The 26,411-nt window shown below is 39.7% G+C and overlaps 1 protein-coding gene across 2 annotated transcripts in view; it reads right to left on the bottom strand.

Annotated features, from left to right (window-relative positions):
• lnx2a (ligand of numb-protein X 2a) overlaps positions 1 to 26,411 on the bottom strand; it is a 117,605-nt gene that overhangs the window by 31,726 nt on the left and 59,468 nt on the right. For both annotated transcript variants that reach the window (XM_059964141.1, XM_059964142.1), the window contains exon 3: positions 17,444 to 17,694. In XM_059964141.1, coding sequence (XP_059820124.1) covers positions 17,444 to 17,694 — 251 coding nt within the window. The remainder of the gene's footprint in view (positions 1 to 17,443; positions 17,695 to 26,411) is intronic.

Below are 26,411 nucleotides of genomic sequence, written 5' to 3'. Positions count from 1 at the left end.
AAATTGCCTTTCTAAAGGACAGTAACTCAGCTAGTGAAGCTGGTGCTTTACAGCTCCAGTAACCCAGGTTTAATCATGACTTCTGGTGCGTCCGTGGAGTTTGCATATACGCCCTGTCGCTCTGTGGGTTTCCTAGGGGAGGATAACATGAGTGCTTGGCAGTCACCAAAATTTGGCTGGCAGAAGTGTCTGTTTCTGTGTTGTAGCTGTCAAAGACTATAAAATTTGTAAGCCAGCAGGGTTTTACTACACTCTGGCAACTTCAAGGTGAGCAAAATTTTTTATTCCAGAATTAACTTAACTAATTGAATTTAAATTCCTTAGCTGCCTTAGATGGAGTTTGAATTCATTTCTCCGGACTGGATTACTAATTTACCTGTGCTACCAAAACCAAAGTGCTCATGATAACACCTCATTTATAATTTCCTAATCTTACTTCCTACACCCTTTCAAAAGGCTGCTTTTAGAGTGATAAACTTCTGGCATTTTAGATAAATGGCCACTCTGTATAAACAAGTACAAAATAGTTCAAGAAGTGTTGTGAAAGAATGGAAGAAAAAAATCAAAATCACCCTGTGAGTTATCCTTGATATCCAAAGAAGTAGAGTCAGCAGGTAAAATTTCCTCTTTTCCTACTCTAAGAATATAAAATCCAAATCTGAAGGCCGCAATTGTTTTGGTTGAGATTTACTAACTCGACAAAATCCAAAAGACAGACAGACAGACAGACATACTTTATTGATCCTGAGGGAAATTGGGTTTTGTTACAGCTGCACCAACCATGAATGGTGAAGAAATATAGCAATATAAAACCATAAATAATTAAATAAAAATAAGTTAATCATGCCAAGTGGAAATGAATCCAGGACCCGCCTATTGACTCAGGGTGTCTGACACTCCTAGGGAGGAGTTGTAAAGTTTGATGGCCACAGTTAGGAATGACTTCCTATGATGCTCAGTGTTACATCTGGGTGGAATGAGTCTCTGGCTGAATGTACTCCTGTGCCTGACCAGTACGTTATGGAGTGGATGGGAATCATTGTCCAAGATGGCATGCAACTTGGACAGCATCCTCTTTTCAGACACCACCGTCAGAGAGTCCAGTTCCACCCCCACAACATCACTGGCCTTACGATTGAGTTTGTTGATTCCATTGGTGTCTGCTACCCCAGCACACAACAGCAAACATGATTGCACTGGCCACCACAGCCTTGTAGAACAGCCTCAGCATCATCTGGCAGATGTTAAAAGACCTCAGTCTCCTCAGAAAATAGAGACGGCTCTGACCCTTCTTGTAGACAGCCTCAGTGTTCTTTGACCAGTCCAGTTTACTGTCCATTTGTATCCCCAAGTATATGTAATCCTTCACCATGTCCACACTGATCCCTTGGATGGAAACAGGGGTCACCGGTGCCTTAGCCCTCCTCAGGTCCACCACCAGCTCCTTCGTCTTTTTCACATTAAGCTGCAGATGATTCTGCTCGCACCATGTGACAAAAGGGAGTTGAAATAGAAGCTCACTGATTTTTATGTATTGCACCATCATGTAAAATTTTGTTTACTCAGGGCATGCTAAAAGGCTTATAAAGCTGGCCAAAATATGTTACCCAATATTTTAAAGGATAATTGTTACCCAAATTATATTTGAATGAAATGTGAACTCCACATTTTTCATGTAGCTGAATAAACCCAAAACAACTCCTTTTCATATTACCAAATAAACTTAAGAGCAAATTTAATATCATGTGGGATGAATTATTAGAAAGTCAACAGGATTTCTTGTGGTAGGTATTTGTAATTCCCATTGTTACAATGTCATAGATTCAGTGTTAGACATGTCACATTTTCTGCCTCACACTGTTAATAAGTTTATCACAAATTCCTCCAATAAGAATTTTGTCTGCCATTTTCCTCAATAGCTGACATTTCTGATATCTACTATATAATTAAATATACCCAAAATATATCCAAAATGTGTACTTTACAGATCAAAGTTATCTAATGAAATGTCACTTGTATCCTTTAATTGTTTAACTCAAATTTTTAGATGAAAACATCTGTAATCTCCCATACTCCCGGGATTGAGCTTGTTCCCCTCTGCCATCAGACATCTGAATGGTCCATGAGCATATAAACGTTACCTAACCATTTGCTCTCTTTTTGCATTATTTATTTTTATACATTCTTATTATCATTGATAGACATTTTTATTTATCACTATACTGCTGCCGCAAAACAAATTTCACAGCATACATCAGTGATAATAAACCTGATTCTGATATATTTGACAAAAACTGCTTCAGTGAATGTAGTTTACATACTGTAATTCCCTAGAAATCATTAATATTGTTCAGTCAGATACAATTGTCAGATTTTTCATTTTCCCTAGAGCACTTTCTGGCAGTGACACTTGGAGTCAAAACCAGCTCAAAAACAGGCTCTTTGGCCCATCTAGGCCATACCAGACCATTGACTGGCCCTCATAACACAGCACTCCATACTCTGCATCCATGTACCTATCCAAATTTCAGTTCAAGGTTGAAACCAAACCCGCATTCAGCAATTGCACAGGCAGTTTGTTTCATACTCTCACCATACAGAGTGAAGAAGTTCCCCTAAACATTCCACTTTTCACCCTTAACCTTTAGTTGAAGTTTCATCCAACCTCAGTGGAAAAAGCCTGCTTGTATTTACCCAATCTATACCCCTCATAGTTTTGTATACCTCTATTAAATCTACACTTAATCTTCTAGGTCCCATTCAACCTTGCCCGATAATTCATGTCCTCAAGTCCCAGCAACATCCTTGTAAATTTTCTCTGTGCCCTTTCAATCTTGCATCTTCCTGTAGGTAGGTGACCAAATCTAGACACAATATTCCATTTTAAGCCTCACCAATGTCTTGTATAATTTCAATATAACATCCCAACTCCTGTGCTCAATACATTTATTTATGAAGGCCAATGTGCCAAAATACTTCTTTATGACCCTATCTACCTGTGATGCCATTTTGAAGGCATTATGAATCTGTATTTCCAGATCCCTCTGTTCCAGCACACTCCTTATTTGACAACCACTTTCCCATTGTCCTTTCACAGTATGGGTGTCCCAGTCAATATGGGGCAAGTTAAAATCAGCTACTATCACCGACATGTCCCACCACAGACCAGCCAGTATTACCGAGTGCACCCGGGCGTCCCCGACAGATTCGAGCATCCAGAATGTTTCCAGGGTTACAGGTACTGGGAGGCATTGCATTCCAGGAAATCCTGGGATTGGAATTCTGGTGGAAAGGGCCGGAAATGGGATCTCCATGGAAGGGGTCTGGAATTGGATCCGCCTAATGGAGAGTGATCTTTGGAATAATATCCAAGAGGCTTCTCCATGGAACCTGGGAGCGTGATCCCAGCAAAGAGATGCAGTCAGATCCTGAGCTAGGGTTGCAACGGGATTGAATCCAGTCAAGAAGAAAAGAAGAACTTCTGAAAGGTTCAAAAAACTAGGTAACAATCGAGCTCTAGGAGATTATAAAGCTAGCAGGATTAAGGAAAGCCCCAAGGCATTCTACAAGTATGTGAAGAGCAAAAGGATAAGGCTTGAGAGAATAGGACCAATCAAGTATGACACCGGAAAAGTGTGTATGGAACCAGAGGAGATAGCAGAGGTACTTAACGGATACTTTGCTTCAATATTCACTACAGAAAAGGATCTTGGCAATTGTAGGGATGGACTTACAGAGGACTGAAAAGCTTGAGTATGTAGATATTAAGAAAGGGATGTGCTGGAGCTTTTGGAAAGCATCAAGTTGGATAAGGGACTGGGACCGGCCGAGATGTACCCCAGGCTACTGTGGGAGGCGAGGTGGGAGATAGCTGAGCCTCTGGCGATGAACTTTGCATCATCAATGGGGACGGGAGAGGTTCTGGAGAATTAGAGGGTTGCAGATGTTCTTCCATTATTCAAGAAAGGGAGTAGAGATAGCCCAGGAAATTATAGACCAGTGAGTCTTACTTCAGTGATTGGTAAGTTGATGGAGAAGATCCTGAGAGGCAGGAGTTATGAACATTTGGAGAGGCATAATATGATTAGGGATAGCCAGCATGGCTTTGTGAAAGACAGGTCGTGCCTTACGAGCTTGATGGAATTTTTTGAGGATGTTATTAAACACATAGATGAAGGTTGAGCAGTAGATGTAGAGTATATGGATTTCAGCAACGCATTTAACAAGGTACCCCATGCAAGGCTTATTGAGAAAGTAAGGAGGCATGTGATCCAAGAGGACATTGCTTTATGGATCCAGAACTGACTTGCCCACAGAAGGCAAAGAGTGGTTGTAAACGGGTCATATTCTGAATGGAGGTCAGTCACAAGTGGTGAGCCTCAGGGGATCTGTTCAGGGACCCCTACTCTTCATAAAAACTGTAGGTAATTTCTAAGGTAAGGACATGTTTGGCACAGCTTTGTGGGCTGAAGGGCCTAAATTGTGCTGTAGGTTTTCTATGTTTCTACATTGTCTATCCTGGGCAGAGAGTATTGATCTACTTTCAGAACTGGGTTAATGGTGACCTTAAAATAACCACAGATGCTGACAGACCCAGTCTTCTTGGATACTGGGACTACTGGAGTTGCCCATGGGCTTCACTCAGCCTACGGAAGAATTCCTTCAGCCTCCATGCAACTTAGCTCACTGGCTACTTCACCATGGATGGTATAAGGAACCGACGCGCTTTGTAGAACTTTGGTGTGGTATTTTCATTTAACGCAATTTTATATCAACACAACCTTGATATGTTTGAGTTTTCTAATGCCCTCTATGAACACTGCTGTGGTATTATTTGCTTTCAATTGACTATTGCAGGGGATGGGACATGCAAAGTGTGGGTAGTTCTCCAATCAAGTTGTACTTGTCTAAGCCACTCATGTCCCCACAACACTGGCCCTCTTGTACTTACCACATAGAAGCTCAATGTGGTTGTTGTATTTCACTGTTACCAATGTCATTCCCTCAGGAGTTACCTTTTATCAACACAATTTGTTCAGCCAGGTCAGTTTCTGTTCAGATGTTGCAATTTTGCTCACGTTTACTTTCAATCCTGACTGCAACTCAGTTCAGTCTATCTTTGCTGTTTCCATTGATACAACTATTTCAACTGTTCTTTTAAATGTAAGTTGTGCTTTGGTTAGGAGCCGTTTTTGAATGCTTTCTTGTACGATTCTGCAAATTAAATGATCCGTCAGTGTATCACTAAGCCCATCATTGAACTAACAATGCTCAGACAACTTCTTTAATTCAGCCATGTGTGCAAATGGACTCTCCTTTCTTTTGATTTTGCTAATGAAACCTAAAGCATTCTGCAATCAACAATGCTTTTTGGTTCTGAATGTCCCTGCATTACTTCCATGGTATCAGCAAAGCCCATTTTAGCTGATTTGGTTGGAGCAGTCAAACTTCTCAGCAAACTAAGCTTTTAAACCCAATACTGTACACTCAGCAAAACTGTTACTTGCTTCTCATTGGCTAATTAATTTGCTTCAAAATACCGCTCAATTCACTCAGCATACAATATCCAATTATCCATTGTGCAAATGAATGTGTCTATCTTTCCCATGTAGCCAGCCATTTCTGCTTTACTTTTATTTATGCTTATCATCACCTGGCACTCACTGCATATGAACCTGTGAATTTGTCCCTTTTCTGCCTTTTTTAAAGACTTGACCGTGTTCTCTCTCTCCCTGCTGAAGAGCCACGTACTATGCTGTTCTTTTTAAAAATAACTCGAATATCTTGCTGCACTTCAACGGGTCGGAAACAGCCTTAGGTTTGTTCTATAACTTACTCATTACCTCTTTTATGTCTTGTAACTTCAACACATTAAACTAATGGAAAGAAAAACGTGGAGAGTCCAGAATGCATGTCTTGGTTTCGTCTCTACTTCAGGTAAGACGTGGTGCGTCACAATGTATGCTATTTACATACTTTTACATATAACCTGTAATGCATTACGTAACTGCAACAAATGCTTAATCAAACAAGATACTTACAACATCATTCAAATATTACTGAAATATTAAATGCACAGCAATATCTTTTGTTCCTCAGACCTGCCAATATGCCTCACTAGACGAGCTCTCCAGTATTTCCTGTCTGAGCACTGCTGTATATTTTTCCTGACTACTAATGCTACCCCTCCCCCTTTAATCCCTCCCGCTTTATCACGTCTAAAACAATGGAAACCCAGTACACTGAACTTCCCCTCCTGCAACAAAATCTCACTCCTGGCTACAATGTCATAATTCCATGCATTGATTTATGCCCTAAGCTCATTTTCCTTTCCTACAATCCAACTTGCAGTGAAATATATGCAGTTCAGAACATTAGCCCCACTATGTTTAACCTTTTGATTCCCGACTTTGTATGTAGGCTTAACAACATCTTCCTCTACAACCACTCCATTATCTATTCTAGAGCTCTGGTTATGACCCCCCTGTAACTCCTGTTTAAGCATCACCCCTGTCCCACCGTGCAGCACTAGCAAATCTTCCCACTAGGATATTAGTCCCCCACCAGTCTAATTTCTTCAAACCATTTTCGAAAATAAGGCAAACGAATCTTACAACAGATAAATATTACTGTGCGAAAATCTCAATGTTCAGGCATTTTGGGCTTGTACTGTACTGTTTTATACTTTTGTATTCCTCGTTTTTACATTATCTATTAGTACATGGAAAAAAAAAGCAAAGTATGATGAAGACTGAGCCAGAAGGCAGCAAGAAAGCGAAATGGGTAGTTGAATTTGCATATTTAAAAAGTTGATTTCTTTAAATAAACAAAATTTCTGAGGGAAATACAGGGGAAAAAATAGGAGTGGGAAATGCTATAGTTAAGAATGGCATTTTCTCTGGAATAGAACTTCATTCTACATCAATTGCAGTAAGTGTTCAAATATTTAAATATTAATTTAAATGGAATCAAATTTTGAAAACCAACCACAACTACTTTAGCTGTGTGCATACATCTTCTGATGTTTCTGGACACATCATCAGTGATGTTCCTGGAATCATCGGGTGTTTCAGATCTTTCAACATCATACACCCTTCTCCAAGTGACCCAGCCGGGTCTGATCAGACCCCAGCTTGTATCCAGACGGCTAGCTACACATGACTCCATGGCTCCCCTCTCTTAAGCCACAGCCACCTTGAGGCCCTCTCTGCCGCATCGGTGGTACTGCGGATGGCTCTCCTCTTCCTCTCTCCCTCGATGCCCAAATTGCTGTAGGCTCTGGCTAAGGAATGGGCTGCGAATCCCCACTTCCACTGGGAGACACCTTTCTGGACTCTTTCTTCTCCTCTTCTCCGAACCGTTCAGCTGCGATGCTGACCATGATTGTTGTTGTGGCTTGCAGCTTCCTATCGACCCCTCCCTTCGCCATCACCTCCAGAATTTGGTTGACATCTTCATCAAACTGTTTCCACACTGACGTCATGTTAGCTGCAGGCCATTTGATCCGCCTCCTGTTAGAATTGATGTTAGAGAGATCAATCTGCACCACTTGGAGGTTCTGGGCACTAAGGGGTGATTCCAGGCCTGGCACCTCCTTCGTCTTACCAGGCTGGATACCTGCGCGTTGTGCTGCTCCTGCTCCCGCCAGACACTTCATCCTCGCTCGGTGGATCTTCAAGTCGCGATCCTTCTTGCAGATTTTGCCACATGCACCTTGCTTGCTCATAGTCGTTTGTTTGTTGCCTGGGTCTGATGCCGTTGTGTCCGTCCAACTGGGGTGCTCATCCTCCCCCCCTCTCGGGCACCCCCGGGGGGGGGGGGGTATCTTTCCCTTAATAAACTAAAAGCAAATTTGAACCCCCGGTGTTTTGGCACCTAGTCTTTATGGTAATAACAGCAATTAGACTGAAAAGGATTGATTTTTGTGGTAGCAAATCAGTCAGCATAATAGTTTGGGTGGATAGTTCAAACAGGAAGGATAGGATGTTGATAGGAATGTGGGGGGACTATATTAACACAATTTGGGACAGAGGCATCCATCAGGTCTTCTCTTAGCTATTCATGGCTACTTTTCCCATTGCCAACAATATGAAAGGAAAGAGAAACAGTAGAGACAGTGAAAGCAACAGTTCAAAGTTATGAAAGGCAGAAAAGATGGTAACTGTACTCTGAGTCATATTAGCAGTCAGCATTAATAAAAAAATTAAAATAGGAAAGAGTATTTTGTAAAAATAATTCTAGTTGATTAAAATGATAAAAATATGCTTACCCACCATCAAGGAATAATATACAAAAAGGTGCCAGAAAAGGGCCAGTAACATCATGAAGGATCCCACCCACCCTGCTCATAGATCCAGTCTGTCCCACTTCAGAATCAGAATCAGGTTTAATATTGCCAGCATACGTCATGATATTTGTTAACTAGAGCAACAAAACTGAATTACTTTAAGTTTATATATGCCTATTTCATAATTAGGTTAAAATAAGTCGTGCAGGAAACAAACAAAAAATAGTGAGGTAGTGTTCATGGGTTCAATGTCTATTTAGAAATCGGATGGCAGAGGGGAAGAAGCTGTTCCTGAATCGCTGAGTGTGTGCCTTCAGGCTTCTGTACCTCCTACTTGACGGTAACAGTGTGAAGAGGGCATGTCCTGGGTCATGGGGATCCTTAATGATGGATGCTGCTCCTTGAAGATGTCTTGGATTCTACGGAGGCTAGTACCCATGATAGAGATAACTAATTTTACAACTCTCTGCAACTTACTTCGATCCCGTGCAGTAGCTCTGCCATACCAGATGGTGATGCAGCCAGTCGGAATGCTCTCCACAGTACATTTGTACAAGTTTTTGAGTGTTTTAATTTTGAGTGTTTTAAAACCAAATCTCCTCAAACTCCTAATGAAGTATAGCCACTGTCTGTCGGGAAGAAGGCAACATAGCATCCATGCCACAAAAACAATTACTTCCCCAAGCAGCAAGACTGATCAACACCTCCAACCACTAACAGCCAGGCATTACTTCATGGACATACAATTAATCTAAGTAAATAAGCGCTCATGTATTTATATTTATTCTTTTTTATTATGATTGGAGTCTTTATCTTAATGTTGTTCTTGTGCTGCATTGGATCTGGAATAGCAATTATTCCTTTCTCCTTTATACCAGTATATAGGAAATGACATTAAACAATCTTGAATCTTGAGATCTCAGTGTTATACCTCCACTTGACCAACTTGGTTGAAAGCAGAGTGATTCAAATGTAGAAATGTTCTGCACTATCTATTGTCTGGTTACATGATCAGCACTTAGCCGAGATCACATCTATATCAGTCTGGATAAAAGTTAACTTTGACACTAGGACCACAAGTGGATGTCAAAAGGGAGCAACCACTCTGTGCTACTGGCTACATGCACATGCTGCTCTGCTTTCAGTGAGGATGGCAATGTTCTAGGAGGCTCCTCAGGTTCACCATCATTCATGACAGGATATAACAGGGCTGCAGTGATCTTCACTAGTGGGAGCACCATTTTTTACAATCTTATTCTATTGCTTAGCAAACATGCCGTCTAATGTTTAGCTTCATTGGATTGGTATTTCAGTTTAGATGTACCTGATGCTACTCCAGGATAGCACTGTACATGAGTAAAGGTTGGTACACTTGCTTGACGGCTTTGTTTGAGTTTGAGAAATGCAAGATGTTCTCTTAGAATATAATCCTACTGCAGCACAATCAAAATGTATCAGGACACAATGGAAAGTGTATGAAGATAGAACCCTGTGTCTGAAAGAGCTATGCTCCAGTCACTTCTACCAATACTGTAATGGAGAGATCCATTTGCAATAGGCATATTGTTGAGAATGAGATAAAACAGGTTTACTTTTTATCATCTGCTACATATATGTAAAATCTCCATTCCATCATCCAAGTCATTAATGCATATAATAAAAATCTGAAGCCCCAGTTTAGGTCCTACAGGAACCATCACTTGTATTTCATCAAACAGAAAATAGTCTTCATTCTTAATTATAATCTTCTAACCAATTACCTATCCATGTCCAATAGGTACCTCAAACTGATGCACATTCACGTTGTACTGTTGTGGACTTCCTCATACTGTGAGAACATTTTCAGTTTCTAAGCTAAAGACACTATTCATGAATCTAGAAACTTAAAGCATCTGTAAGCAATAAGCAATTTTATCTACCCTGGGATGAAAGGCATCAGGTTCTGAAACTTTATACTGTCTCACTGTTTTCTCCACCATCATTACTTTACATAATAAATCCACTACGTTCTTCTCCTTGTATTGTAACTTTGAGATTTCCTCCAATTCTTCCTCTGTGAAAATGGATACAGAGTACTTATTTTAGAACTTCCAACATTTCCTTTCTTTGCACCCCACCTCCTTTGCTTATAATGAGCACTCACTTCCCTTTACACCTCTGCTCCTAATATATTACACAAGAGTGTTTGCTGTTAGCTGTTTTAGGCAAGGTTCTGTTTATATTCCCTTATGCATCTATTATTAATTTCTTGCGTCCTTAGATATTGTGACTCTGGTGTTCAGCTGCATTGACATTGAAGCAGATGATTCCTTGGTCAAGCAGACAGGAAAAACACTAAGTCTTTGACCACCTCACCCAACTAACTCAAATGATCAGTGTAAACTGGCTGACATAAGCTCTCCTCCTTCTTGAGAGCTGAGTATGAGTGTCCAATCAGGCAGAATGTAATAGGGATGAAAATAAGCAACAAATGCAGATGCTGGAAATCTGAAATAAAAACAGAAAATGCTAGAGATAATTGGCAGGTCAAACAACATCTATAGAAAGAGAAAAAGAATTAACATTTCAGGTCAGAGGCCCTTGGTTTGAACTTTCTGATGAAGGGTCTTGGAACTGAAACATGCTGCCTGACTTGCTGAATGCTTCAAGCACTTTCTGCTTTTACTTCCGAACCTGCTGAGGGTTTATTTGACAGCACACAACATTTAAGCTAGATAGAGCTCCAATTCTAAAAAAATCTATCATTTATTTTTAAACCAAATGTCTTTCTAAATCAATTTACCTAACCAACAATGACCAGCTTTTCAAGCAGTCAGTTCCAGACCAATATTACACATTGTATGAACCATTTCTCTTTAACTATTCACTTGCCTTTCCATTTTAATTTAAAAAAAACTAGAATGCAGGAAGAACCCAGTGGATCATGACGCATCTGTGGAAACAAAAGATGCACGTTCATGTTTCTGGTCAAACTCTGCATCAGGACTACCCTGATATAGCACTGAGTTCTTCAAGCATAGTTTTTTTTAAAATCCTGATTCCAGTATTTGTAGTTTTTTTTATTTTTCATGCAAAATATTTAGGGTTTTCAGTATCTTAGGTATGACTTCCAAATTTCCCTTCAACCTCCTTGAGAAAACAATTACACTGAGCCAATCTTCTTGAGGCCTGATAAAGTCCTTGTAAATCTCCTCTACCCATCTCTTGTGAATTCATATTCTTCCAATACTGCCGCCAGGTCTAAATGCTAGAACTCCCTACCAGATCTGTATACATCTGTGGACCAAACTAGTGTTTTATGCAGTTTGAGCTGAAGATTAGTGTATGGTACATTTTGGCAATACATGTAAGCATACCATATTATGTACATGCTCTGCCCCCACCAAAGATCTGTGGACTCTCTAAATTTCTCAGTGCATTATTTATATGTATTCCCTTATCCTGCTGATCATTTCCAAATTCAATATTTCAAATACAATTTTTTTCCATTTGATGAAAATATAAAAGCAAGGACATACTGCTGTGGCTTTATAAGGTGTTGGTCAGACTGCATTTGGAATCCTGTGAGCAATTTTAGGTCCTGAATCCAGGGAAATATGTGGTGAGACTGGAGAGGGTCCAGAGGACATACACAAGAATGACCCCAGGAATGAAGGGCTTAGACTATAAGACAGGGAATCCCAACCTTTTTTATGCCAAGGATCAATACCATTAAGCAAGGTGTTTATGGACCCTAGTTTAAGAACTGTTGTAATAAGGAGTGTTTGACTTCACTGAGCTTGTGAATGATGGAGTTTAGATGAGGGAAGATGCCTTTGAAATTTACAGATGCTGAAAAGCCTGGACAGAGATCTGAAGAGGATCTTTTCATTAGTAGGAGAGTCAAGATCTGCCCGGAATAAAGGGATGTCCCTTTAAAACTGAGTTGAAGAGGAATTTCTTCAGCTAGAGGGTAGTGAATTTGTTGCTGCGGAAGGCCATGGAGGCCGAGCCATTGGGTGTATTTAAGGGAGAGATTGATAGGTACTTGATAAATAAGGGATTGAGGATTGTGGGAAGAAAGTAGGAAAATGGAGTTGAAAAAAAAAAGCAGCCACAACTGAATGGATTATTAGATGGGCCAAATTGCCCAATTCTGTTCCTACACTCATATTTCATGGAATGTGTTGTCACAAGGAAGACAAAATGCCTTTCTGAAGCTGGTGATGTGGTGTTGAGATGTTCATTTGTAATATGGAATAGAGAGTTTCAGGATTTAAACCCAGAAACAATAATATATTTCCAACTCAGGATAGTTCTCTCAGGAGAGAACCAGCAGACGCTGGCATCTGAAACCATTTCTGGTGTCAACAGTGCATTTTGCAGGTGGTAAGTATAGCAGATTTGTGCCAGTGGTGCAGGGAATTAACCCTCAAGATGATGGATGAAGAAATTATCATACTGACTTCTTCGTCCTGAATGATATTCAATTTTATTATTGCTGGAGCTACAGTCATCTAGGCAAATGCAGAGCATTCGATCACATTCCTGTCTTTTGCCTTGAAAACACTGGGAATGCTTTGGAGGATCAGGAAGTGCATCCCTCATGAGGAGTACCCTGTCACTGAAAAACTCTTGTAGCTTAATCAGGTAGGCTCCCTGTCTGTTGTCACTCCCTGGAAGCTGATGGAGGAGCACTTTGAATGCCAAGGGTCCCGTTTGAGATGGTCATTGCTTGGCACTTAAGTGACACAAGTTTACTTTTTCATCAAAATGCCCAAGTGTTGGCAACATTATGCTGGCACAAGCAGTTTCATTTTCTTGAGAGTTGCAAGCTGAATAGAGCCCTACGCATTCTTAAGCTTCACTTGTCATTGGAAGGAAGGTCATTGATGAAGTAACTGAAGAATGCTACGAGGAAGTAGATCAATGATGATCTTGGACTGAGGTAATCTACTTCCAAACAACAGCAGCAGCTGCCTTCCCTTTTATGAGGTGATATTTCTGTTGGTAGGGTGTTTTCTCAGCTGCTTCCCTTTGCCTTCAGTTTTACCAGGCCTCCTTGATGCAAATGCTGCTCTGATATCATACTCCTTAGATTTGAGTCTAACACCAATGTGGAAAAACAAAATTTCTCGCAGATGTTGGCCAGAGGAAACTTCAGTCTGATCAAGGACAGGGGAAGCAGACAAGCCAGTTGTCTTTGTTTCCCCCATTTTGTGGACTCTGAACAGTTTCTTGCTCTTGGATAATCTAATCAGAGCAACTGAGGCTACATCCACACTAGACCGGATAATTTTGAAAATGCTGGTTTCACGTAAAAAATGATAGGCATCCACACTATGCATTTTAAAAAAATATCTCTGTCCACATTGAAACGGATATTTCGGCGAATTTCCTCCTACTGTGCATGCACAGGACACACCTCCCGAAAACAAGCGACATGTTTGGTGTCGAATCTCGCTGTGAAAGACAATGCGTGTTTGTCCAATTACAGACTAGAAAAACTTAAATGACGGCAGATGTTGGCTCTCGCGCAGGAGGACTTAAAACTAAAAAAAAACAAATACTGAATTGTATGGAGACAACTGACAGGGAGTTCATGGATAGTATGACCCGGCTGACAACGAACATTGAAAAACTGACTAATTCTGTTGCATTAATAAAGCACCTTGTTAAATGTGTAAAACATGTCTGCATCAGTGTTATCTTGTATTTCCATACAATGTTACATTAGGCTGTTACACATCTATTGTCAGAGAAGTACTTGCATAAATAGGTAAACCACCTTCATACAAGCAAGAACAGAAAATAGGGCAAAGTGAGTATACTTATTTATTCAGTAAGTTATGTGTCAAAGTATTTGGTGAGTACATTTCTAACTCTTCTGACTCAGTCTCATTGCCGTCTGTTCTGAAATTGTTAGGTTGCGTTCAAGAAAGCAATGAAATAGTGCACTGCCTCCTAACAGCTTTTTCAGATTTCTCCGGTTACCCCGTCCACACTGATCCGCCCAAGCGGTGTTTTCAAAATTACACAGCCTGGAAAGAGTTTCTGAAAAGCTCTGGTTTCAGGGGATGAAAATGCCATTTTAGTGTGGACGGAGGGTAAAAATGAAGAGAAAAATCGCCAGAGACCAACCATCGCGGTTAAGGAGGACCCCACGGACTCGTGGAGATCGGGACCTTGAGGAACGCCTGGCCAGCATTAACCCCTTTCCCGTGTGATATCAGTTTCTCTTCATTGACTCTTCATGGACTGTCAGGGAATTCTAGTAGGGTACACACAGAGAGACAGTTTGTGAACCCCGGTGCTTTTAGTTGAAACAACAGAAGTTACTTGTCGGTAACTACAGATTCTCTGTGCCTCACTGATCATTATTACAAGGGGTGATTCTTGTAACACACCCAGTCCAATCTCTGTTACCTTTGCATCCTGCCACTGAGCTAACTTTGGATTGAACTTCCAAAGGACATTCTGCACTTTCAATCTTCTCCCTTAATGTGTGTTAGCTTGCTGTTTTTGGACTTGCTTGTGCCCTTGTAACTGATGAGGCATATTGCCTCTTGTAATTTTTTTCAATAATTTACCAATGTTAGACTGAATGTTCCAAAGTTACTTAATGTCACATCAGCAGCTTCTGGTCCTCAGACAGAATTGGAAAAAGATAGTCAGAGCCTCAGCGCTATGCTGCTATGTTAGTTTCAATAATCTGGGATACATATTAACCAGTTTTAAAGATGTAAACCTCAAAATATTTCCCCTCTCTCACCACTTTTATGATATTCAATACATCACACTTTGGGAATTGCAATGTTGTAATCATTTTATGGTTCTGTGAAAGTAAATATAATGTATTCATTTACAATATTCTCATGTCTTCTACCTACACACACACATAAGCAAACATTACCTTTTCCTTCTTCATTACCTTAATCTTTTCCTTTCTCCTTGACTATTCATTGATGTTTCCACTTTCTTCTGTTTCTTTATAATTGCATCCCTACATTTTCTGTACTAGTTCAGGAATCATGCAGTATTGTTAGTTAGCTGATTTTTTAAAATCCTTTGTTTGATGTATTCTTTATATTTAAGGGCTAGATTTCTCACACCTGTTCTAACTAGAAAATTATTTGCTCTGAATTCTGAACATTTATCCTTGAATAGACTTTTGCTAAATAATATCAGAATTGAGTAATCCTGGTATTTTTTTACTCAATTCTCACTGAGAATTAGGTTTACCTAATGCTACATACTAAATCTGCCTGTATTATTAGTATGATGATAGCACAATAATTAATTTACCAGACTAGTTATACAGAGGCCTGAACTAACAATCCAGAGACATGTGCTCAAAATCCACGATGACACTTACGGAATTTAAATTCAAATTAATAATCTGGAATTTGGAAAATAACAGTGATTTATGATCACCATGAAAATTACTAGGTTATTGTAAAAACCCACCTACCTTTCATGGAAAATATGCTATTCTTACCTGGTCTAATCTATAAGTGAATCTAGACTACCCCATAATGGTTGACCTTTAATATGCCCTCTGAAATGGTGTAGCAAACCACTTTAGCTGTAGGTGGCTCCTCACTAGCCTTTAGGGATGGGCAACAGTCAGCTATACCCACATCCTGAAACATAATTTTAAAAATATAATTGCTTCTATAAAAATGCTCTTCATCCTGACAATAATTCCACAACTGGTCCATTTTTTATTTGGCCTGCTTCATCAAAATAAAAGAATGAAAATTCTGTACTCAAATGTTTATTGATTTGGTCACAATTAACACTGGGGTTATTGATATTTTCTTCTATTTCTGTACTAACATTTCTGTGGGTCCAGAAATGTGTCTATTTGCCAAGTCTCTAACTTCGAGATTACCACATCTAATTTTGGCTTCTTTCTGTCTTAAATAACTTCCCATTGTTTGCCCTTTAGCTTGTATTGGTGTACACTGATCTAGAACCAGACCCAATGACCCAAGAATCTAAAGTCTACACCTCTACCAAATCTTTTCTGCCACATACTCTCATATACCATCTTACTACTTTTGTCTTCACTATCCATGGGAATGTTGATAACTGTGAAGTGGTAATCTAGAGGTTACGACCTTTGAGGCACTGTTTAATATCTTTCCTAATACTATATAAGCTGGTGTAAGGCCTCATTCCCAGTTCTGCCAGCATCACCATATCACTGTCATATTGTGCATCGGAAGGTAGCCACCAATAATTTTTACATGACCTCAGATTAGTACATCCCTCATGAATAACAGTTCATAAGCATGTTATTTGTATAAACACAAATTATACAGCTCTACACATGAAGAACCATCAATATTTAATTATACAACAGAAACTCACTGTGAGGCTGTTTTCTCTTTGAAACCCATGATTTCAAATGTTAGTTTTTCTGCACCTCCTGATATCCAATATCATATTAGTTTTCCTTAAACATAACAATAATGGAGGTCTTTATTACTAGTATTGCAGTAACTTTGAAATATATTTTTATTTAAAAATTACAGCTGTTAGTAAACATCTGTGCCTGGAATTTCTTTGGGAATTCTCCAGATTGATGCCAGGACTCTTAACAAAATTATTTATCTTTAATCAAGTTACACTGTAGGCAACTAGGGAATTCCTTAAGAAATTCCTTCCTATGGAATAAAAAAATGTTTTACATTGCATACATAAATAAACTCTTTAAAAAAAAGTGTACTCATTTGCACCAATGGAATTTTGAAGAGCTGTCTAACTCAGAAATATTTGGAAGTTGATACAATCAGAAGAAATATCTCCTTTCACTAAGCTATAACTCACAATATCTACTTCCTTATTATTAAAACTCTAAGAAAAACTGGCCTCCATATTTTCAAAAGTATAGTGAAATGGAATTATGAAGTGGTCAAAACTTCCTAGAGATATATTTACTTTATTGTTTTCTGTTTAAGTATTAGAAAGTGGTTCCTGATAATGAAATATGAAAAGAATTTCTCAATTCCTCCTTGCAAGAAGAGAGAAGATGCCCAATTGAAAATCTATTAGCTCCTTGATTTTACTAAGTAGTTATAACATTTCTAAAAGGAATGGTAAACTATGTCTGCAGATCTACCAGCATTTCCAAGGTTACTATGAATTTAATTGTCAGCCTGAATTACTCACTGTTTTCCTCAGTGTTTTCTTCAGAAGCAAGGTTATCTTGGTCAGATTCATCTGGACATGTTGATGCTGGTGAAGCAAAACTGCTGCAACCCAGAGTTGCCACTTGAATCTGTAACTGGTCAGCATCTGAAGGGGGATGATCCTCTTGGCCTCCCACAGAAAACTTGCAGCCACTTTCATTCTCCGATCCACTTGGCCGGCAAGACTTGCAAACCTCTACGGCAGCCCTATGGTTGGAAGCTCCCAAACACCTAAAAGGAAAGCAGAGATGAAAATATTTTAGCCAATTTTGAAAGATAGAAATGATAGGAAATGCCAACATACTACAGAATTCTTGAAATTTCAGTGATTTGGGAAACATAAGCAATAATTCTCAAAATTTGCAGCTTTTAAAAATTAAGATGTACAGTACTTGTGCCAAGATGAGGCCTCAGGGTGGAGGAGCAACATCTTCTTTTCCAAACACAAAAATACAACTGCAGATGCTGTGGATCAAAGAATATGTACACAACGCTGGAAGAACTCAGCAGGTCAGGCAGCATCCGTGAGAAAAGAGTAGCCAATGTTTCGGGCCGAGACCCTTCATCAGGAATGGGGGAGGAAGAGAGGGCTGAAGCCCAGTAATAGAGATGGGGAGGGGGTAGGGCCTAGAGGAGCCAGGTGGAAAACCAATCAGAGGATAGATAAGGGGGGGGGAGGGGATAAGCATGAAAGAACTGTAGAGACAAAGAAACAGAAAGTTGAAAGGGGAGAGAGGCAGAGAGGGACCTGGGATGAGGGAAGGGGGAGGGGGAGGGAATCTATCTTCCCTCTGATTGGTTTTCCACCTGGTGCCTCTAGGCCCTACCCCTTCCCGATCTCTATTACTGGGCTTTGGCCCTCTCTTCCCCCCCCATTCCTGATGAAGGGTGTTGGCCCGAAATGTTGGCTACTCTTTTCTCACAGATGCTGCCTGACCTGCTGAGTTCTTCCAGCGTTGTGTATGTATCTTCTTTTCCATCTGGGTAGCCTCTAACCTGATGGCATGAATATCGATTTCTTCTTCCGGTAAAAAAATCCCTCCCCCCTTCCCCTATGCCTCGCTCTTCGACCTCTTCTCACCTACCTATCACTTCCTCTGGATTCCGCCCCCCCCCCCCGCAAGCTTCTCTTTCCCCTATGGTCCAGTCTCCTCTCATCAGATTCCTTCTCCAGCGCTTGACATTTCCAACCCATCTTACTTCACCTATCACCTTCCAGCTAGCTTCCTTCCACCTTTTTATTCTTATGTTCTCCCCCTTCATTTTTTTTAAATTTTATTTTTATTTGGATAAGGTATTCACAAGTATTACACAAACTTTTCTCCCCCTTCTTTCTCAGTCCTAAAGAAAGGTCTTGGCCCAAAACATCGACTGTTTATTCATTTCTGTAGATGCTGCCTGATTTGCTTAGTTCCTCCAGCATTTTGTGTGTTTTGCTTTGGATTTCCAACATCTGCAGACTTTATTGTGTTCTGTATTTACATTGTTTTTTTAATGAAATTATGCTATGTAATATATTTAAATAACTAAAGTCCATCAGATTTAATACCGTTTCATCCATTTTAAATCCCTGTCAGCAGGAAACATTAATCCCTCTATTATAATATCAATTGTCTGTTGAATAACCAGAACTTTTAACTACTGCCAACTTGTTTATAAATCCACTCCAACTTTTGAGGAAGCAAAATGACAGACATTTTCTTAGATTTCACTACTTAGCAAATTTCTGATCCTGCGTGTTGCAGCCAGAAGTGCAGAATCCCGAGCATTTTAGTTCAGTGTTATTTAGAATCCATAAGCTGGTTTGCATCAAATAATATGCTGGATTTTAAGGCAGATAATATTGTCTGAATGAAGCCTCAAGCATGCAGCTACTTTAAATTTGTAATTTTAAATATTAAGAAAAGACTTTGATCCCCTTTTCTACTTGTGTCACTTTCTGCTTTTCTGTCTTCTGCTTCCTGCTTTATTTGTCTCCTCTCTGAAGCTACCACTTTAACCAAATCTTTGTTTCACTGCCCTAACATCTCCTCATGTGGCTTGAAGATGATTTACTCTTCATTAAAAGCACAGCATAAAAGTAACTTTAGATCCCTGCATGTCTGTAATTTCAAAAAGGAGAATAAGAACATACCTATAGTTAATCATTAGAGAGATATCATTATATCAATCAATATTAGTCAACAAGAATGACAGAAGAAATTAAATGGAATAAAAGTTGATAAATCTCCTTGTCAGAAAGCTCTGCATCTAAAAGATTCAAAAATAGATGGTTGCAATAGCAGGAAATATTATGGTAGTAATCTTCTACAAGATAGCAAAAGCGTACCAGTGGATTGCAAGATGACAAATATAATACCACCATTCAAGAGAGAGAAGGAAAAACGAGGAACTACAGACCAGCTTGCACAAATCAATTAACAAGAAAATAGTTACAGAACATTAAAAAAATCATAACATAACTTGTTAGAATCATCAAAGAGAAATCACACAACAAACCTGAGAGTTGTCTTTGAGAAAGAAATGAACAGGGTGTAGAATGGAAACCAATGGTTATAGAACAGGTTGAAATGCTGTAATCCAGTAGTCTGTGGTCCAGCAACTCCCATGGTTTAATATGTCTTATCATTATATGATAGAATTCACCTTGCAGTTTGAAAGGGAGAAGCTAAAAGCAGGAGTGTCAGTATCACAGTGGAGTAAAGTGAATTTCAGAGGCACAAGAGAGGAGCTGGCCAAAGCTGATGGGAAGGGGACACTAACAGGGTTATTGACTGAACAGTAATGACTGGAGTTTCTGAAAGCGATTTGGAAAGCGTAGGATAGATACATCCGAAAGAAGTAGTAGCAGAATGAAACAACTGCGGCTGACAAGGTAAGTCAAAGACAGCATAAAAGCAACGGAGAGGTCATATAACAAAAATTAGTGGGAAGTTAGAGGATTGGGAAGCTTTTAAAAAGCAACAGAAGGTAACTAAAATAAAGTAATAAGGAGAGAAAAGATGAAATATGAAGGTAAGTAGCTGAAAAATACCAGAAGTATTTTCCGATCTGTAAAGAGTAAAGGAGAGGCGAGAATGGACTTTGGACAGCTGGAAAATGAAGCTGGAGAGGTAGTAATGGGGGTCAAAGAAATTGCAGATGAATGTAATAAGAATTTTGTGTCTGTCTTCAACGAGGAAGATGCCAGCAGTATGTCAGAAATTGGAAAGTGTCAGGGGGCAGAATTGAGTGCAGTTGCTATTACTAAGGAGAAGGTGCTTGGGAAACTGAAATGTCTGAAAGTGGATAAGTCACCCGGACCAGATGGACTACACTCCAGGGTTCTGAAAAAGGTAGCTGAAGAGATTATAGAGGCATTAGTAATGATCTTTCAAGAATCACTAGATTCTGGAGTGGTTCCTGAGGACTGGAAAATTGCAAAAGTTACTCCACTTGTTTGTTTATTTATTGAGACACAGTGTGGACTAGGCCCTTCCGTCCCTTTGAGCCATGTCGTCCAGCAACCTTTGATTTAATCCTTACCTAATCGTGGAACAAATAGTGTAGCAGGAGATAGGAGTGCAAAATATATGTTGTGATTGTAAAAGGTGTATTAGCCAAGTACAAATTGTTTAGGATGGGGTGTACATTCCTGTAAGGAGGGTTTGAGAAAGTGGATGTTGAGAAGGTAGTTACTGAGAAACTGCATTTTCTGGCAAGAGAGTCAATAACTTGAAAGAAAGGGCTCAGGAATTGAGTAAGACATTTTGGCTAAGATAAAGAGAATTATCCTCCCCACTCAGAAGACGTTCAATTGGTTCTCATAAACAAACATGAGACTGATAGTTTCTGAAATTTATTAAAACAGGAACCAGCAGCAAGGGAAAACTGATTCTGAGAAAAATGCTGGAGGAACTCAGCAAGTCAGGCAGTATCTATGGAGGGGAATAAACTTCTGATGATTCAGGACTAAACCCACTCAAATAATAATTTGCTTTTTACTCTTTCTTCCAAAGTGAATAACTGCTGTCTGATGCAAAAGGTAGTATATCCCGGTGGCTGCCTATTTCAATTTGAATGCCCATTCATGTTATGACATATCTGTCCATGGTCTCTACTGCCATGATGACGTCAAACTCAGAGAGGAGGAGCAACACCTCATATTCTGTCAGAGTAGCCTCCAACCCAATGACACGATTATCGATTTCTCTAACTTTTGGTAATCACTCCCCCTTTCCCCTTCTCTCTTTGGCTATTCCCCATTCTGGTTACCCTCCTCTCCCCTTCTCTCTTCCTCATCTGCCCTTTCTTCCCTTTCTTCCATGGTCCACTGTCCTCTTCTATTAGATTCCTTCTTCTTTAGCCTTATACCTTTTCCACCTAGCCCCTCCCAGCTTCTCACTCTTGTACTCCTTCCCTTCACTCCAGCTTCATACTCTGGCTTCTGTCTCATTCCTTTCCAGTCCTGATGAAAGGTCTCAGCCCAAAACATTGACTGTTTACCCCCCTGCATAGATGCTGCCTGACTTGCTGGGTTTGTCCAGTATTTTTTGCGTTTTTCTCAAGAAGTCCAACATCTGTAAAATCTCTGTTTTTTATAGTTTAAAGAAAGAACTGACAAATACCATAACGGACAACAAGGGCTTTATAGATGTATTAAAAAAGAGTATTAAGGGTAAACATGAGGCCCACATCGAGTGAGAATGGGAACTTAATAATGGAAGCAAGGAAAAAGGCATACAAGTTAAATCTATACTTTGCAAATACCCTGTAGAATTTCCAATAGACTAGTCTCAAATAATGGAATACCTTGCAGGAATCACCATCATGAAGGACAAAGAATTAGAAACAGACAAATTGCCACGTCCTAGCATTGCATTTTGAGGGCAGTAATATGTCCAGTAAAGAGACAAAGTGTCATTCCCTGAGCTTGTATTGGGTCTCAATACAACAGCAAAGAAAACTACGGACAGGAAAGTTCAAGTGGGAATGGGTTGGGTAATTAAAGTGACATCACACTCTGACTCTGACCTCTGTATGTAGTCTGTTCACTGATGCAAAGAAGTTCAACATAAGCTTGAGAAACAATGCCTCTTTTTTTTGTCTGGGCATGTTAGGGAACTCAGTCTTCCTGTTTGCATCAGGACAGACATCTACCGCCCGTCATCCCTCTCTTGCTCTTGTTTACTCTGTTCTGTTGGATGTGTCTGTCCTCCCCAAGGATCATTCAGTTGCTGTTTCATATGTTTGTGAAGAGCAGAATATATTGAAATCATTCTCATGAACACATTCCACTCTTTTGAAAGGACCAAACAGCAAATCACATAACCATGCTTTCAATGAAATGAGAAACAGAAAGGAAATATTAACTAATACAGTCAGTTTTTTTAAGGCCAGCAAGATCATAGTTCACATCTGCTATCAACAATGAGAAGGAAGTGTTAGCTGTTGTGAACTGTCTGTGGAAGCAACACTAACTGAATAAAACTGCACGAAGGTGACTTTGCAAGAGTCTTGTAGGAAGAAAAGGAAAGCCTAAGGTCCTTAACCTTCCCCATGAGTCTGAGAAGAGCACTCCAAAATTTTAATGGCACAATAGTGCAGATAAAAATAAATTAATAAGAGTATATCAAAACACCACAGAGCATTGTAAATGCCACAGCACATGAAACAACTTGAATTTCACATAATTACCGTATGTCCTAAGTATCATGCAATTTGTGAAGCATAAAATATAGCCATTTTGTAAAATACTCTGTGACTGCCACTTGCCCCCAGCTAACGACACATTTGTACACAAACTGTCAATTCTATTTAATGCAGGATAAAAAAAAAGTTTTATCAGGATATCTGACTTAGTTGACACCCACACAATTTGACACCATAATATTAAACCATTTCATATGTTTGTTGGATCCATTTACTATCAGCTTCCTTTTCCTGCGCAATGTTAACAATCTCCATGCAAGTCAGCATTCTAGACTCCTGGATATCTTTATCAACACTGACAATGAATTCAAACCTTTCTTGTTAATTGGATTAGAGGACTTATTTATCAAAAGAAGTTTGCAATAGCCATTGGTACTTTTCAGGGATCCTCAGTTAAGCTGGAGGCAAGTGATTCTCTGTTGCAGAGATGGAATTATAGTGATGGAGTAAGGTGCTTTTAAATGCATGCACTTCAAGTAAGTCTGATGCTCATCGATTATCAAGGCAACTTTGTTGTGTGTTGTAATGCCAGGCCTCATCAATCATCATGCACACATTTTATTGTTTCTTTATATTAAGAAAGAAAATACCAAGTAAAACAAATAGATTCTTAAGGAAACCACAATCATCTGCAGATTTATTTTTCTTATCAATTAAGGCAACAAGATAAAATTCAAAGTAAAATTTATTATCACAGTACATATGTGTCACCACCTACAGCCCTGAGATTCTTTATCTATGGGCATACTTAGCTAATCTACAGAATAGTAACTGTAAACATCAGGAGCTATAAACTGTAAACAAACTATTCAGAAAATAATAATTTAGTCAGCACTGACCATACTATCAGGACTATCCTGACGAGGGGTCTTGGTTCGAAACATACTTTCCCTCCACAGATGCTGCCTGATTCAGAGAGTTCCTTCAGCATTTGTGTGTGCTGATACAATTTTTGTTACACTTTTTTCTAATAATGCATATTTAATCAATTAGTGTTTACCATATTCAGTAGCCAAAGAAGTGTAATACACTCAAATCAATCAAACATTACTTTTACTGTAACTGTTTATCAACTAATATACAAGGATATGAAGTATGTTTGTGTATACAGATTGAATACACGTTATCTGAAATGCTTGGGGCCAGAAGTGTTTTGGATTTCAGATTCTGGAATATATAATGAGATACCTTGGGATCACCATAATTTCTGACTCAGAATTTATGAGCTACCGGTAAGCAGTATTTGTCTTACACTTGTTCATCACACATACACTCTGATGCAGTCTCTCAGTGTGTTAGATTTTCATCAGCGACGATCTTGGCAAACTTATTGTCACAACCTGGGTTCTGGTGAGGGTTGCATGCCCTCATGAAGGTGTGGACTTTAAAGATCAGATGGCAGGCTGCAATAGCACATTCAGCATAAAGGTGTTTATTGTGTGCCAGAGGAAAAAAAAATAGAAAAAGTGCAAAAATATTTACAGTACAGAAAAATGGCAGAATAACAAAAAAATGACGAAAGAGAAAAAACCATCAGACCTTTAGGACTACAGCTCCAAAACATACATACATACATCTCTCTCTCTCTCTCTCTCTCCCTCTCCCTCTCTCCCTCTCCCTCTCCCTCCCGCTCCCTCTCCCTCTCCCTCTCCCTCTCCCTCTCTGTGCAATACAGCCCTTCTTGGCTATGCCAAACCATTTTTCTGCCTAGTCCCACTGACCTGCACCTGGGCCATATCCTTCCATACCCCTCTCATCCATGTACCTGTCCAAGCTTTTCTTAAATGTTAAAAGTGAGCCCACATTCACCACTTCATCTGGCAGCTCATTCCACACTCCCACCACCCTCTGTGTGAAGAAACCCCACCTAATGTTCCCTTTAAATTTTTTCCCCTTCACCCTTAACCCATGTCCTCTGGTTTTATTCTCCCCTAGCCTCAGTGGAAAAAGCCTGCTTGCATTCACTCTATCCATACCCATCATAATTTTATACACCTCTATCAAATCTCCCCTCATTCTTCTACGCTCCAGGGAATAAAGTCCTAACCTATTCAACCTTTCTCTGTAACTCAGTTTCTCAAGTCTCGGCAACATCCTTGTAAACCTTCTCTGCACTCTTTCAACCTTATTAATATCCTTCCTGTAATTAGGTGACCAAAACTGCACTCAATACTCCAAATTTGGTCTCACCAATGTCTTATACAATCTCACCATAACATTCCAACTCTTACACTCAATACTTTGATTTATAAAGGCCAATGTACCAAAAGTTCTCTTTACGACCCTATCTACCTGTGGCACCACTTTTAGAGAATCTGTACTCCCAGATCCCTCTGTTCTACTGCACTCCTCAGTGTCCTACCATTTACCTTGTATGTTCTACCTTGGTTTGTCCTTCCAAAGTGCAATACCTCACACTTGTCAGTATTAAACTCCATTTTCATTTTTGAGCCAATTTTTCCAGCTGATCCAAATCCCTCTGCAAGCTTTGAAAACCTTCCTCACTGTCCACTACACCTCCAATCTTTGTATCATCAGCAAATTTGCTGATTCAATTTACCACATTATCATCCAGACCATTGATATAGATGACGAATAACAATGGACCCAGCACTGATCCCTGTGGCACACCACTAGTCACAGGCCTCCACTCAGAGAAGCAATCCTCCACTACCACTCTCTGGCTTCTCCCATTGAGCCAATGTCTAATCCAATTTACTACCTCTCCATGTATACCTAGTGACTGAATCTTCCTAACTAAACTCCCATGCGGGATCTTATCAAAGACCGTACTGAAGTCCATGCAGACAACATCCACCGCCTTCCCTTCATCCACTTTCCTGGTAACTTCCTTGAAAAACTCTAAGAGATTGGTTAAACATGACCTACCACGCACAAAGCCATGTTGACTCTCCATAATAAGTCCCTGTCTATCCAAATACCTGGAGATCCTATCTCTTAGTACTCCTTCCAATAATTTACCTACTAATGACATCAAACTTACCAACCTATAATTTCCCGGAATACTTTTAGAGCCTTTTTTAAACAACAGAACAACATGAGCTATCCTCTAATCCTCCAGCACCTCACCCATAGATACTGACATTTTAAATATATCTGCCAGGGCCCCTGCAATTTCAACACTAGTCTCCTTCAAGGTCTGAGGGAATACCCTGTCAGGTCCTGGGGATTTATCTACTCTGATTTGCCTCAAGACAGCTCAAGACAGCAAGAACCTCCTCCTCTTCAATCTGTAT

The sequence above is a fragment of the Hypanus sabinus genome, chromosome 3 (genome assembly GCF_030144855.1).
Source record: "Hypanus sabinus isolate sHypSab1 chromosome 3, sHypSab1.hap1, whole genome shotgun sequence".
NCBI lineage: Eukaryota > Metazoa > Chordata > Chondrichthyes > Myliobatiformes > Dasyatidae > Hypanus > Hypanus sabinus.
This window is presented reverse-complemented; position numbering and strand designations above follow the sequence as displayed.